Here is a 16,007-nt window from a genome sequence, read left to right on the forward strand (position 1 = left end):
CCTGGATAATTCTACCCGCGGGGACCAAGGATTTTCAGCCATCAGAATGATGATGGAAATGAGAGAGCACTAACTAGCTGCTTTTCTACAAGACCTGCCTAGGATTCCCAGCACTCACATAGAAGCTCCCAGCTATCTGTAACTCAGTTCCAGGGGACCAGATGCCCTCTTCTCTTCTCCACTGCGAGTAGGTGGTGCAGAGATATACCTGCAGGCAAAACACCCATACACATGGAATGAAAGTCAATGAATTGAGCACTTGCCAGCAGTACGTGGTAGTGCTCATCTGTAATCTGAGCACCCAGGAGGCAGCAGCAGGCAGATCTCTCTTCAGTTCCAGGAAAACCAGGCCTGTGTAGAGAATCTGTCTCAAAAACCAAAGAAAATAATTTTATAAATAAATAAATGGGGAGGGAGAGTTGACAGTTCCTATCAGAACTCAGACCAAACAGAAGCTCTGTTTTCTATAGCATCATGAGAAAAATACACAACATACAATTAAAGTATGTTTAGACATTTCCTAAGAGTGTAAGCAGTTTTTCTTGTTTTTTCTACATTTAATGTCTCTTTAACTAGATCATCATTATATAAGTGGATACCAAATTACATTACCTTTTGTCTTAGAATCACAGCCAATTTTAAAAAGTTGGTGTCATATTTGCCTTGCCTTACCAGAAAGAATGTGAGTTTGTATACTTTTGGAATGTGGAAATAGAACATATAATTGTGGGTAGTTTTCCAAAAGCAAATCGTGTTTGTCACTTCTTGATGATGATACATATTTATGAACCCATGAGGTTGGGGTTCACTTTAAAACCTGTATACATTACATTTTCTGTTTGGCTTTCTTCTCAGATCTTATTAATTTAATAAGTCTTCCTGTTTTGAGACAGGCTCTCATTATGTGGACCAGCCTGGCCTTGAACTCATATATCCCTCTGTCTCCAGAATGCTGCAGTTAAAGGGGTGGGCCACCACCACCACCCAGCCAAAAGATACATTTTAAAAATCTGAACTAAGAATCAGAGCATTACTGATAATTCTCTTCCTCCCTATTCTTCTCACCTTCCCACTCCTAACAGTGGGAATCCTATATTTTAAATAGAGTTCTATATACTTCTAGAATGACTTTTATCACTAGCATAGATAATAGTTAAACAACATATGTTAAGTATAATTTTGCTGCATTTTAGTTTTTATAAAATACGGAATATTTATATGCTTAATGATTTTTTTTTTCTTTCTCTTTTTTTATTCAGTGTTTTGTTGCCCAATTTTTTACATGTGGTTTTAGGATCCAGGTAGTTGTTAATTCATAATGTAAAATATGTTCTGTGTGATTATAATCCATGTTTAGCTCCCTATTCTATTGAGTGGACAAATTGAGTTACTGCCTTTGTTTTGTATTTGAAACATCTGTGTACACTCTCGTGCTTCATGCTGCCCTAATACATTTCTTAACTCCATTGTAGCTAGCAAAGCAAGATGAATACACGTCACTAACTTTGCTGTTTGACAGTACTTTTCTTCATCAGATCTGTTCCTCAGTGGAACATTCTCCAACGTTACACGTTCTTGCTTGTTTTTAAGTTTGGGTGTGAACAGGCCCTGTAGTTTACAGTGTTTTAGAAAAAGCAGTTTTCCTCAAAGCTTATGTGTTAGTTTTTACTTGGACTGACAGACAGACTATTTAACACTACCTGGTGTATAGTCCACCTGGTTAGCAAGTATGAAATGTCACTTCCTGTGATCTACCCTCCATCTCTGACTCACTTATGTGTACTATCTTTCCTGTTTCTTGGTTGATCCATGAACCAGTTTGTCTTGGCTTCTGCTCCCTGTTTTATTGTAGGTTTCATTTTCTGTATATGTCTTCTGTGCTAATTCTTTATTAACCATTCTGCATATGTTTTCTCCCATTTTGTTACTCACTTCATCTTTTTGATTTTTTGAGAAAATACTTCAAGCTTACAGAACTTACTCTCTATGTACCCAATGCTGAAATTAAAGGTGTACAAACCATAACTGGCTTTTTTTTTTTTTTTGGAGACTTTTATTTAGATTTATTGTATTTTATGAGTATAGTTATTTTTGCCTGCATACCTGGTGGCCTCAGAGGTCAGAAGAGGGCATTGGATCCCCTGCACCTGGTGTTATGGATAGTTTTGAGACTGTCATTGCTGGGAATAGAACCTGGGTCCTCTACAAAACCAACAAGAATTGTCTCGCAGCTCGTCTTTTTGAAGACGCAGTTATTAATTTTTAATAGAGTTAACATTATGCTTTTTTATGCTATAACAGCCCTTTGTGTCTGGTTGTTTTTTTCTGTTTTCTTTTATACACTGCTATCATGTACTCATTTTCTTTCAGTTTGAAAATTTTATAATTAGATACAATGTTTCTCATTCCCCCACTCCTACCTCCGATTCTCCTAACCCTAAGCATCTCCCTCCCAGCTTCATGTCCCCATTTAAAATATATATGTATATATTTTTTATATACTTGGATATATATGTCTAGATATATAGATATATATCCATCCATACCCTAGCTGGGCTCAGTGTAGCACACCCTTAACTGTATATTTGGGAGGCAGACAGGAGAATCTCTGACTTCTGGCCAAACTGATCTACATAGTGAGTTCCGGTCTAGCCACAGCAATATAGTGAGACCCTATCTCCAAAAAAAAAAGAAGAAAGCATAAATAAGTAACATAGAAGCCCTCTTAAGTCCAAGTAAGTGCTACTTATGTGGACATCGTTTGCCTGTGTCTTGGAACCACATTGGCTAAGTTTTTAGGCAGCCCTATGCAAGAATTGGAGGGTAGGAGTGGAGATTTAGCTCAGTGGTAGAGCACTTGCCTAGCAAGCACAAGGCCCTGGGTTCATTCCTCAGCTCCAGAAAATAAAATAAAAAAAAAAAAAAATTGGAGGGTACTTTTTCCTTGAACTTGGCTAGACCATTTTAATTACTTGACAGCGATTACGTGTTGATAATATTGCTCCGTTCAAGTCCTGGTCCTAGAGTTTCTGCATGATCTGATGCTACTTCTGACACTGTGTGCTTACAGCTTTTGGGAACGTTATTGATCAATCAGTAGCTGCTAGTCAACCATTATTCTAGAAACAGATTGTTGGACTCCTGTTAAAAATCTAGACAACAATTTTCCTAATCAGTAGCTTTGAGAACTACTTTTTTGATATTGTTGTTGTTAATAAAATTGTTTTAAGCGTTTAAATCTTTTTTATTAGTGGTAAATACTTGCATTTACAATGGATAATATAAAATTTTAATACTTAAGAGTGTTTAAACCCCTTTATTTAAAAATAGAACAAACTCTTTTTACCTTTAAGAATGTTCGCAGGTTTTTGTTTTAAAGAATATTCATTTTCTATAATATTGTCTTCTTCTTTCCCCTACAACTCTCCTCCTAGAGATTGACTTCAGATCATGGTCTTCCTTAATTCTAATAGTAAATCTTTGTTATAAAAAAAATCATGTTATGTAAAGGATAGATTCCCATAACAGCATTCCCAGTATACATTATTAGATAGCCCATAGCAACATTATTACCCTCTTTCTGACTATTCTAACCTCATGATTTGGGATCACAAACACACACAATATTATCTATCTTGTCTCCCTAATATTGTACTTCTGACCACGTGTTCTTCTGTTTGTCATGGCTCCTTAGAAGATACTCTGCCCTTGTTTGTACTTCTGTTGCTGAGACAGGTCACACCCTTGTGTGCTGTGATAGAACAGTTGGCTTGTGCACCTAACCCTGGCCAGAGTTAGATGCTTTTGTGGTATCAGCAAATACAGGACTGAGCAATGTTTCTGACTGAAATGTGTACTCGTTTAAATATCTGTTAGATAAAATGAACTATACTTACTCTCTAACATGTTAAAAACGGTTTTATTATTACATACAGAACTCACATGAGCATCATGCATTTCCTCGAGGAAAACTCATTCCTGCTGTCTCCTGTAACTTTCCTTCCCCTCCTCAGTTACCCACTGTCCTGACTTACAGTATTTATTACTCTCGTGTCCTTAGTCCTTCCTCATAATGGATGTGCTATGTATGTCTCACTTCCTTTGCCACCAGGACTGGTTAATTGTACTGCACAGAAATATATTTCAGATGCTCTCCATACACTGACTTTTACCTGTTTCTCATTGTTTATTCTTTCACTTGTAGAAGGGTCTGAAGAAGAAAAGATGGAAACAGATTCTGATGGTCAGCAGCTTGAAAAGGTAAAGGCTATTCAGATGTCTCCTCACAGAGAAACCATACAGTGCCTTTCCAGCATCCTAGTTTTCAGATGTTGTGATGTGTCAAGTCGCCCTCAGGGACTACCAGTGGATAGGATGATTTCCATTGATTCTTCACTACAGTTTCGTCCAATCCTTGTCCACCTCTTTGGCACCCTGTTAAAGCACAGTTGGGAGTAGGAATGCAAGAGATAGTTATTGTGAATATTGAATTGTAGGACCTGGGTGTTATACTTGTACCAGAAGACAATTGATTTCCTAGGAGAGTTCACTGCTGACAGAAAGACTATTTAGTAAAGAATTTATGAGGAGCTGACCTTTGAGGTAGGTTTTAAAGAGTAAAACCTGTATAAATTGAAATGGAGGATCAGGATTCAAAGCCTATGAGTGTCATCATGTGTCCATGGCCCAGTCCCTGTCCATAAGAGATAGTAAAGGCTCAGCAGTGTACTGAATGTACAACTTCCTCAGGGATGACCTTGGTGTGTATATTAGCAGTTACAGAATATAATGGACACTCAGTCAACATTTGAGTGAATATTCATGAGTGGGATTTTAATAAGTCTTGATTCCATGTGGTAGTATGAAATTATATAGATAAGGAGAAGCTACAGTTAATAATATAATTGGTTACAATTCCGGCATTGTTGCAAATATCACAGAGTAATTCTACATTTGTGATTTCATTTAATTTATTTTGGGTTGCTTCCTGTTTTTTATTTCTTTTTTCTTTTTTCTTTCTTTTTTTGGAAAATTTATTTTATGTATGCTTGCATGACAGAAGAGGGCATCAGATCTCATTACAGATGGTTGTGAACCACCAGGTGGTTGCTGGTAATTGAACTCGGGACCTCTGGAAGACCTGCCAGTGCTCTTATCCTCTGAGCCATCTCTCCAGCCTGGGTTTTTATTTGTTTGTTTGTTTTGAGACAGGGTTTCTCTGTGTAACAACCCTGCCTGTCCTGGAACTAGCTCTGTAGAGCAGGCTGGCCTTGAACTCACAGAGATCCACTTGCCTCTGCCTCCTGAGTGCTGAGATTAAAGGCATGTGCCACTACCACCCAGCTTGTGGGTTATTTTTGTTGCAACATAGTCACACTGTTGAGCTCTGGCTGGCTGGAACTCACTGTATAGACCAATCATTCTCAAACTCACAGATTTTTCGCCTGCGTCTCTCTTTTGAGTGCTGAACCCCTGCACCTTGCCTTCATCTAATTTATTACTACTATTTTATTACTTTATTTTATTTATTTATTTTTGCTTTCATGCACGTCTGTACCACTTGCATGCCTGGTACCTGGGGAGACCAGAAGAGGGCATCTGGTTCCCTCGTACAGCATTACAGGTGGTTATGAACTGCCATGTAGATTCTAGGAATCCATCCTGGATCTTCTGAAGAACAGCCAGTGCCCTTCCCTCTTGAGCCAAGTCTCCAGCCTCTCAATTAATTCTTCAAATAGCCTCACCAAGTCAGTGGTAGTTTCCATTTTAAAGACTGTGTTCTCTAGTTTGTTCAAGGTCACAGAAATTTCAAAATTCCCAAATGTTGACCCGATGAATTGATTTTCAGTTACCAAAGCATGATCACAGTTGCTGTGCTCCTAAATCCATCAGTAAATGACATGATAAAATCATTTCATCAAGTTTTCCTCTGGTGTGACAGTCAAATGCATTCAGCCCTTTAAAACACTTATCACTTAGATCCCCAGAATACACAGAAATGCCAGGTGCCCATGTTGGCCTGCCTATAATTTTAGCTTCAGAAGGCAGAGATAGGATCCCCAAGCATTATGACTTTAAGAGACCATGCTTCATTGAAAAATGTGGAATGATGACTGGGGATATTTACCAATGTTAACCACAGAGCTCTTTGTGCATGTGCACCCACATTTATGCAAACATATGTATACATACCACACATGAACATGGGGAGGGCACCACAGAAAATTAAGCGTGTGCCCATGTAGTTTTTAAGTTTTGGGTGTTTTAGGTTCGTTTTTTGTTTGGTTGGTTTTTTTTTAATCAGTAAATAATACTGGTTAGCTGCTCTATTCCTTTGGGCATTGTAAACCTGGTTTTGGTAGCAGATACTATGAGCTTGGGAGATGTATCATTCCACGAGCACCTAGATTTCAAATTGATTAAAAATCTGTATCTCGCAGGGCGGTGGTGGTGCACGCCTTTAATCCCAGCACTCGGGAGGCAGAGGCAGGTGGATCTCTGTGAGTTCGAGGCCAGCCTGGTCTACAGAGTGAGATCCAGGAAAGGCACAAAGCTACACAAAGAAACCCTGTCTCGAAAAACCAAAAAAAAAAAAAACAAAAAAACAAAAAACTGTATCTCAAAATTTGTTAGTCTCATTTCTAGGTCTTCTTTACCAGGCCCATCAGAATTTCATCTATTTCTTGGCAAAAATACTGAAGCCTGTTGTGAGCTTAAGATGTTTTCACTCCTCAAACGTCTGCTTTACTTACTCCCTGCTCTTGTTTTGTGCTAATTGCAGGCAGAAAACAAAGTGGAAAATGAATCGGATGAAGGTGATAAAACCCAAGATGGAGAAAATGAGAAAAACAGTGAGAAGGAGCAGGATAGTGAAGTCAGTGAGGACGTCAGACCAGGTGACCTGGGCCCCAGCTTCGACTGTGTTAGCCTGTGACTCACAGACCCCAAAGACGTTGTGGCCATTCTCCACTGCAGATGCGCTTTCCTTTGGGCTACCAACCAGCTCCCGAATAAAGACACAGGGACGTAGTGTTAATTATGAGTGCTTGTTCCACTAGCTCTTTTCATTTAACCTGTTTCTATTCATCTGTGTTTTTCTTCAGGGAAAAATACCTTTCTTTCATTCTGTAGTCCTACTTTCCTGCTTTCTCCTTTACTGGCTGGCTGGCCACTGGTGTCTGTTTTTCTTTTTTCCTTGAGCCTAAATTCCTCCTCCTACTTACTCTCTCTGCCCAGAAGTCCTTCCTATACCTTCTCTTTTGCTACTGGGCATTCAATTTTTTATTAGACCAGTAGGTTACTTAGGTAGGCAAGGTAAAACAGCAACACATCTTTACATACTTAAACAAATATACCGCAACATAAACAATTGCAACACATCTTTACATAGTTAAACAAATACTCCATGATACTCCTCTTTTAAAATATTTTTTAAGAAAAATACATTTGTTTTATTGTTTGTGGGTTTTAGTTGCTTTGTTTGCTTGCTTGTTTGTTTGTTTGTTTGTTTGTTTGTTTGTTTGACAGGGTGTCACTATGTAGCTCAGGCTGGCCTGGAAATTGAATATCTGCCTACCTCAGCTTCCTATGTATTTTTAAGTTTTTATTTTGTGTGCATGGGTGTTTTCCCTGTGTGCATGTCTTTGTAACATATGCGCATTACCCTTGGAACTGGAATTGTAGATAATTGTGAGCTGACATTCAGATGCTGAGAATTGAGCCGTGGTCCTATGGGAAAAGCAGCCAGTGAGTCTTCTTAACCACTTTGCTCTAGTCTCCTGTGTTGTTTTCTGACAGTGGCTGAACAGTCCAAGCTGACCTGAAGCTTGATATGGAACTGATGTTGGTCTTGAACTCCTGACCCTCTTGCTGCTTCCTCCCAAGTATTAGGATTGCAGGCTTGTGCCTCCCTGCTGGCTTTCTTCATTTAATTTCAGTCTGTTGGGGGCAGGGGGCATTTGTACACACTGTACCTTGGGCCATATCCATAGTCCTGCTTGGTGGTTTGTTGTTGTTGTTTACTTTGAAGTTTTTGAGACTGGGTCTAAGTTGCCTAGGCTAGACTTCAGTTCTCTGTATGATGTAGGCAGTCTCTGTTCCTGCCATCCTTTCATCTCAGCTCTAGAGAAGCTGACTGTACAGGCCTGCAAAGCACTGAGATTAAAGATTTGTACCACATGCCTGGCCTGTGGGTTTTATTGAACAGTTAGATGCCAGTGCTTATTCTGGAAGCTGCTTTTCCCTCTTTGTTTTCAATAGAGATTAAGCAAATTGTTCACCAACATTTAAATTCCCTTGTTCTTGGGTCTCTCTGTGTCTGTGTTCTGTTTCTTCCAGTTTGTTGTCTCCATTGTTCTTTTGCGGGGTGTCACTCCGTCTGTCCTATTCTTGCCACTATATTCTGTCTGTTGCAATAGCAGTCCCTCATGTCTGTCTCAGACTTGTGGAGTACTATTCTCAGTTTCTGATTCCATCCAGACTCAGTTGTCCTCAGAACATTTTGCTGCTTAGGAAACAAAGAGTCTTTAGCTGTGCTCCCCTGCACTCACCTTCATATCCAAGGAGCTATACCCAGAACTAGAAAAGTGACACAAAGACGGCGTGCCACTTGAGATATCCCCAGATGTGCACTTCCGGGCAGGGGGCGAGTCAGTGAGACTGGTAAAGTCAGTCCAGTTTGTCATGGCAAAAGTGGTTAAGATGTGTTATTGAGACTTACGTACACTCGTAACAAAGCTTTTTAAAAATATTTTCAGAAGAAAAGGAGAATGAAGAGAACAAGGAACTCACTGATACGTGTAAAGAAAGAGAAAGTGATACCGGGAAGAAGAAAGTGGAACATGAGATTTCTGAGGGAAACGTTGCTACAGCCGCAGCAGCTGCTCTCGCCTCAGCTGCTACCAAAGCCAAGGTTTGCCCCAACAGCCCCTTTCCCGTGCTCTCTTAAGCCATGAATGGTCATATTGTTTTTAGTTAATTGGGAACATTTAGTATAAAGAACCTCCCTCCCAGCAGGAGATGACTGTTTGCTTGAATGACATTTCTAGGTTAAGAAATCCCCAGGCAGGAGGAGGGTGTTGAGAGTGGATCCGGTCCTAAGGGGTGACAGTTTTCCTTCCCTTCATTGTTGTCTTTAGCTTTGTGGAGGACACCGATTGAAGGCCTCTTTTCAATTCTCCGTTTTTAGTTTGCCTATGGAACTTGTCTTAGATCATTGTTTCAATAATTTTTACCAAATTGAAATATTAATGATTTTAAGACAAAATCTCCTTCTTTGTATAATTCTTCATCTTGATGTTACAGACTGAAAAGAAAGAAAGAACCTAAAATAGCTTTTTCTTCTTGAATTTGCCAGCTTTTCTGGGGGTGGTTTTTTCTATTTATAACATGGTCTCGGCTGCACTGCATATTTAAGAAGACAGGAAAATGTTATTTTCCCACGCTTCGTGTTAATTTAGCATTTTAAAGCATTCTAAAGATGAATATATGAAATTTAAAAAAAAAAATCATCCATTCTTCCTGAGTGGTTTCCTTCCATGATAATTTACCAGATTTCAAGGACCAGCAGGTTCTAGAACTTTCCTAATCATCTGTCTTGAGTATTTCTTCACATGTTGACACAAATCTTCTTTCATAGTCCTTCAAACACTCTGCTGATGTGAACTAATTTCTCTTAAGTGTTTAAGCTGTAAGGTATGAGTCATAGCAGATTCATAGGTCAGAACTTCAAACCACAACGCCACTGTTAGGAGTTCCTGCCCCTCTGACCTAGGTGGATATAAATCCCAGAAGGGAGTATTTCTGGAGATGTTACTACAAACCAAGGGGATTACTCAGACAACCCAGGCACATACCTGGTTTTTACTAAAGTAGCCTTACATCCTGCATTTTTATTCTTGCCCATGTATTTCAAAGATACTTTCTAAACTATATGCTTTTTCTCTCACCATTTTATTCACAACCTGTCTCTCCCTCCCTAGCCACCATGCCTCCCTTACCTGTGAGTTTTGGGGCATGCTCTTACATAATTGTAAGTACTAATGTAGTTGCCAATTTATTGCTTCCTTTTCTTCAGTTTGGTCCCTATTGGAAACAGTTTTCTTTTTTCATGTCTTCCTGTATTCTGCCAGGTTGGATTATTTGGACATCATCTCCTTGTCTCTGAATTGTATGGAGTTTTGATTGTGTTGTTTTGAAACAGCTTATCACTACGTAGCCTTGATGACCCACTTGCCTCTGGATGCTGAGTGTGCTCTACTACACCCAGATGTGTATGAATTCTTGCTATACATAATGTCATTGGCGATTATCTCATCAGTATAGATTAGAAGCTACAAGAGCATTCCTCCTTTCTCAGTCTTCAAACCTGTAACCTTTGTTTATCTTTGATTTCTTGGTCTTAGGTTTGTTCTGACTTTTCTGGTACCAAGTCTGTAATAGCCCTTTCATCATCTGCTAAGGACCAGCCACTCTTAGAGAGTCCTCTCTTAATCCTTGCCTCTTTCCACTATCCCGTTATCTATCATGCAACTCAAATGGTCTTTTGTTTTATGATTAGGACTTTTATTGAGTTTTAAGCTTCTTCTCTTGCCTTTCCTTTGGAATTATTTTGTTTCTTGTGGTTCTAAAAAGCAGAACCTAGCATTTCTAACCGTTCCCCTCCTGGAGCATGGTTCTCTTACTCCTCCTTCCTGTGATTTCTCCTGTTCTTAACCACCATCCTGTGCTCTAGTTCTTATAATAAGGAAATAAAATGGTTGACTGTTTTGTCTGTTATACACTAGGGACCATGGCTGCTAGATTTCCTTCTCTTTATAGAAACTGCATCAAACATCATCAGTCCTGACCTTTGCTGTTCTATGCAGTTGAGAATACTATAAAGAGACATTTTTGTCACTCAGTCTGTTCCTGCCCATCATCAGCTCTATTTCTAAAAACTAGGAGGTTTACTGTTTAGTCCCCACCAACCCCCATACAGATTTTCTCTGTGTAGCTCTGGCTGTCTTGGAGCTCACCATATAGACCAGGCTGGCCTCAAACTCAGAGAACCACCTCCCTCTGCCTCCCGAGTGTTAGGATTATAGAGGCTTCCAGTGTTGAGTATTAAGGCAAATGTCCCTCTAATGTGACAGTAGTGCAGAAATGTTCCTGCTGTAATTGCACGTGTGAGTGTAGTGCCTTATAGCTGCATCTGATAGAGCTCATGCAGCACATACTCACTTTTGTGCTGGATGCTAATCAGGGTGCAAGGAATTCACTTAAATTACTGTAATTAGCAAAGCTTCACTAAGCAGTCCAAGTTTCTCTTACTCTGACTTTGTTTTTCTGTGTCTATAAACAGCTTTGTTATTATGCTTGTCACCCTCATGCATAGAGAGGTAATTAGAGTCTCAGATCGAGCTCTTCAACAGATGAGGTGGTTAGCTTCTGCCTTCTTTCCATGGGAGTATTCCTTCAGGACCATGTCCATTTTTGCATCTGTTGACGAACTGTGATGAACCACACCTGCAGTAGGATTGGACGAACATGAACAGGCAGGCATATCCACACATGGCTAGGTCCGCTGGGTTTTCTTCCATCTTGGTGCTGAGACTTAGAAGGAGGAGCTGAACCTTACCTGGGGAGTGAACTAGAGACCTCAGAGCCAGGATATATTCTTGTTCTCAGAATAATATAGCCATTTCTCTCAAGAAAACAAATCCCACTTTCTCAAAGTCATATATATTTGCCTTAAATTTCTTCATAAACTACTCTGTGTCCATACAAACTAAAAGGGCAATCAAGGATTTATTCATGGAAACTGAGCAACAGAAAAAATCATTTCCTTACCCATCATGTAAACATATACCATAACTACTCCATATGTCACAGGTGTTGATTAACGTGTACTTAAAACTTCATGGATTGAGTCTCAGATGTCATCATATCTCTGTTTAATAGTACAGTGCATAGATGACCAAAGGAAAAGTTCGCCTATTAGACTATTTTATCTGCAGTTAGCCCTGTTCACTTTCCTGCTTGTGTGAGTCAACAGAAATTACTTCTGCACATTGGAATCCCTGCCTCAAACCTATGACAGTGAAGTGGCTACTTTAGTTTCCTTAATCATCTCTACTTAGGGTTGTCCCGAAATTGCATATTCTTTTGTGGCATGTCTTCAATCTGTTCATCAAGTTTTTTTGTTTTGTTTTGTTTTGTTTTTTTCATTTTTTTTCATGTATTTTTTATTTCTTCATGTATTTTTACCAAATTATTCGCATATTTCTTCATGTATTTTTTACCAAAATATCTAATTAATGTGTAAATGGTAATTAAACATACTTTGTAGCATTCCATAAACTGATAGAATTGGTTTCTCAGTAAGTAATAATTATCATATAAAACATACGACATTAATATTGCATATAATATATGAGATGAATTAGCATCTCATAACTGAATACAAGACTATTCTTTATTCCAGTGAGTTATTTAAAATATACAACTTGAACATATTAAAAATTTAGAACAAAAATATGTGTGTCAAAAAAAAGTGTGTCAACTTTATGTATAATAATAAACTCAAGTACTACTATTAAAATAATTGAACTCCAAAGAGTAAAAAATGAAACAGTAATCCACAACACCATAAAATTAGAAAACATACATTACAAAACAAGCAATATTGTTAAAGAGATACTAAGTGATAGTTCCTGACCACTTATATTTTCCAGAACTGTACGTAGTATTTTGGGTAGTTCACTTTTTTTTTTCATCAAGTTTTATAAAGTCATTTTTTTAATACTTGGGCTCTTACTCTGGTACTTCTGTGGATCCCCTTGGTTCTTCTGTTCCCAGGTTGTCATAAATGCATACCTTGAGGGTCAGCGAAGTCCATAATGTGATTTTTCTAGTTTTTCCCTGCATCTCCTAGAGCATTTTCATTAGTATGTACAAGAAGGAAAGCTTTTCAACTCTTGACTTCAGAAATAGGTATTCTGAAAAATGGAGAAATATCCTCTCCATTGACTAGCTGCTATACGTGGCTCTAATTTGAATTTCATTATACCTCAAGAGTTGTGAGTGCATGCTGTAAACTGGTTTAGTTTTAAGAAATCTGACACAATCCAAACTAGTTTTTTGCTTGTTTTTGGTGTTTTTGGTTTTGGAGACAGGGTTTCTCTGTGTAGCTAGGTCTGGCTGTCCTAGAACTCGCTCTATAGACGAGGCTGGCCTTGAACTCATCGACCTGTCCCTACCTCCTGGCTGGGATTAAAGGCATGTGCCACCACTGCCCAGCAAGAATTATATTATAATAATATAATCACAACATGTCTCCCTTTCCTCTCTCCAGACCCTCTGAGATGCCCCTCCTTGTTCTTCCAAATTCATGTTGTTTGGAATAAATGCTATTTATTGTTACTGTACACATACATGTATATTCATATGTGTTCCTAAATATAATCTGTTCATATGTCAGAACCTAGTCTCACCAACACGACTGCCCAACACGGGCTAAACGGCAATAATACCCAAGTCCTGAGGCCTCAGCAGGGCACAGAGAACAAAATCATTCTTCATTGAGGTTTTTTTCCCTTATGACTTGTTTCTTGCCTTTTTGCTGATCTGAGATTTTCTGGGTTTTGTTCTTAAGTTCCCAATGAAACTGATACTTTTTATTTTAACTTTTCATACTTAACTATTTAATGTTTAACTATTTAACATTTTTTCATATTTAACTTTCATACTTGATGCCCTTCTATCACATGTATGATCTGCAGTTTTGAGGGGACATGTCTTAGCATTGTGTATTTAATAATGCAAAGGAATGCTTCCAATTTCCTACATAATCTAAAGGAGACAATATTTTCTGCCAAACACTATGGTTTTCAGTGACTCAGAGTCACATAAAGAAGGGTATAGAACTTGGTGATATTGTTTCTCCCGTAGGAAGGCTTCCTGGTGGCTGCATGACAGAACTGAAAAGGAAACCTGCTTTACTTGACATCTGGTTGTAACTTTTCAATTTCGTGTTATTTTTATGGGCTTATGTTTCAAAAATACACATGAGCCAGTAAGATGACTCCATGGATAAAAAGGTTTTTCAGGCCTGGGTACCTGAGTCCAGTCCCATCTTAGAAAGAACTTGTTACAGTTGGCCTCTGGTGTCTGCTGTGGTACCCAGGTATCTACAGTCACAAGAGACGTGCTCAATAATGAAATAGAAGTTAATGTATTTAAACAAAATTATAAAGTACATAGTATTCTCATCATAGTGATGACCAGCTTAAAATTTTTTAAGTATTTTTTACCATATTGTGTCACAGTGTATGTCACGAAAGATTTATGTGCGCTGCCATAGGAACGTATTTTTGCTTTCGTTGAGATGTCTCCACAGCTTGTACATGACATTGCATTGTTGTTATCTGTAAAAGAACAGCAATTGAGTCCAGAGAGGTGGCTTGGTGGTTAATAACGCACATTGCTCTTACTGAAGACCCAGGTTTAGTTCCCAGTACCACTTTGGGTGGATCACAAGTTCCTATAACTCCCGTTGTGGAAACTGTGATGCCCTGTTCTGGATACCAAGGGTAATGTACACAAGTATATAGACTCACAAGCAGACATTTATTTACATGTACATATAATTTTTTTAAGTAAAAAATCCTGCTATAAGTGGTTGTGCATGTCTTTAATCCCAGCACTCAAAGGCAGGAGGATCTCTTGAGTTCGAGGCTAATCTGGCCTACAAAACAAGTTCCAAGAAAGCCAGGGCTACACAGAGAAAACCCTGTCTTGAAAAGCCAATAAAGTGAAATCATTCTTAAAGCCTGGTAGTTAAAGCTATGATATAGCATATCATGTCACCATTGCTCCAGAAGCCTGTCGTAAATGCCTCCTCTATGTTAACTCCTAGATTCTATAGGAGATAAAGAAGTTAGAAAGATAGCCTTCTCTCCATATTATTAAATCTCATGTACAAATAACACACACACACAAAATTTAGCAGATAATGATAAAGAGACTGCAAAATGTATTTTGGAATTTGTTGGGGGCTGATCATTGCGGATAGTCAGAGCCTGGCCAATATGGATAATGTGACCCATTTCTTCTTTGTGCTGCTTAGTAGTCAGAAACATGAATGAAGCTGTCATGCTCATGGCTGTGGAGTCATTTGGCCATCTTCCAGAGTGACTTCCTTTCAGTTCTTGTGTTTGTATGTATAGCTCTGGATACTTTCTTTAAGCTTAGGGTGAATTACTGTTCTGGTCTTCCTTGCCCCACACAATATGCTTGCCATGGGAAAGCTTTGCAATAGGGTTTTTGCAGCTAAAGAGACAAACTGCTTATCCCTGGATAATTCATAGCAAGGAAAGGATGGTGAGGACAGATGTGAAGGATTCATCTTTGTTTTTAGCTCATCAAGGGTCTCAGTTCAGATAAAAACATAGGTAGGTGGTAGGTAGATAGGTTTGGTTGGTTGGTGGTGAGCTTATCCTTTAATACTTTACAATAAGTTACTATTTCTGGGTTTAAGAAGGGGTTCCATGGTGTGAGATCATATGACAATTTGTGTGAGTTGATTCTCTGCATCTCATGTGTTCTGGCGGTTGAACTCAATTTTTCAATTAAACAGGTGTCTTGACCCACTGAGCCATTCTGATGCTCCCTTTAGAAAATGTCAGGGGTTTTCTTGTGTTTTCATTTACCTAAATAATTAGAATGGTCTTTGCCCTTAGCACCTGGCTGCTGTGGAAGAGAGAAAGATCAAGTCCCTCGTAGCTCTCCTGGTTGAGACACAGATGAAGAAACTAGAGATCAAACTTCGACATTTTGAAGAGCTGGAAACTATTATGGACAGAGAAAAAGAGGCTGTAAGTAAGGGGAACTTGAATGGTGGTGTTTTGAAAATTACCCCTAACTGCCTGTAAGAGACAGACATTAGGTAATACAGTGGTGGATTAGGTAATACAAATTAGTCTAGATTTTCTGTCATTCCCTGTATTTGATGATCCAGTGATTATAAA

At 38.8% G+C, this 16,007-nt stretch overlaps 1 protein-coding gene across 1 annotated transcript in view; it reads left to right on the top strand.

Annotated features, from left to right (window-relative positions):
* Smarcc1 (SWI/SNF related, matrix associated, actin dependent regulator of chromatin subfamily c member 1) overlaps positions 1-16,007 on the top strand; it is a 128,558-nt gene that overhangs the window by 77,620 nt on the left and 34,931 nt on the right. The window contains exons 22-25 of the mRNA XM_028886879.2: positions 4,205-4,260; positions 6,782-6,896; positions 8,757-8,911; positions 15,720-15,854. Of these exons, the coding sequence (XP_028742712.1) occupies positions 4,205-4,260; positions 6,782-6,896; positions 8,757-8,911; positions 15,720-15,854 (461 nt within the window). The remainder of the gene's footprint in view (positions 1-4,204; positions 4,261-6,781; positions 6,897-8,756; positions 8,912-15,719; positions 15,855-16,007) is intronic.

This window comes from Peromyscus leucopus, chromosome 7, assembly GCF_004664715.2.
Source record: "Peromyscus leucopus breed LL Stock chromosome 7, UCI_PerLeu_2.1, whole genome shotgun sequence".
Taxonomy (NCBI): Eukaryota; Metazoa; Chordata; class Mammalia; order Rodentia; family Cricetidae; genus Peromyscus; species Peromyscus leucopus.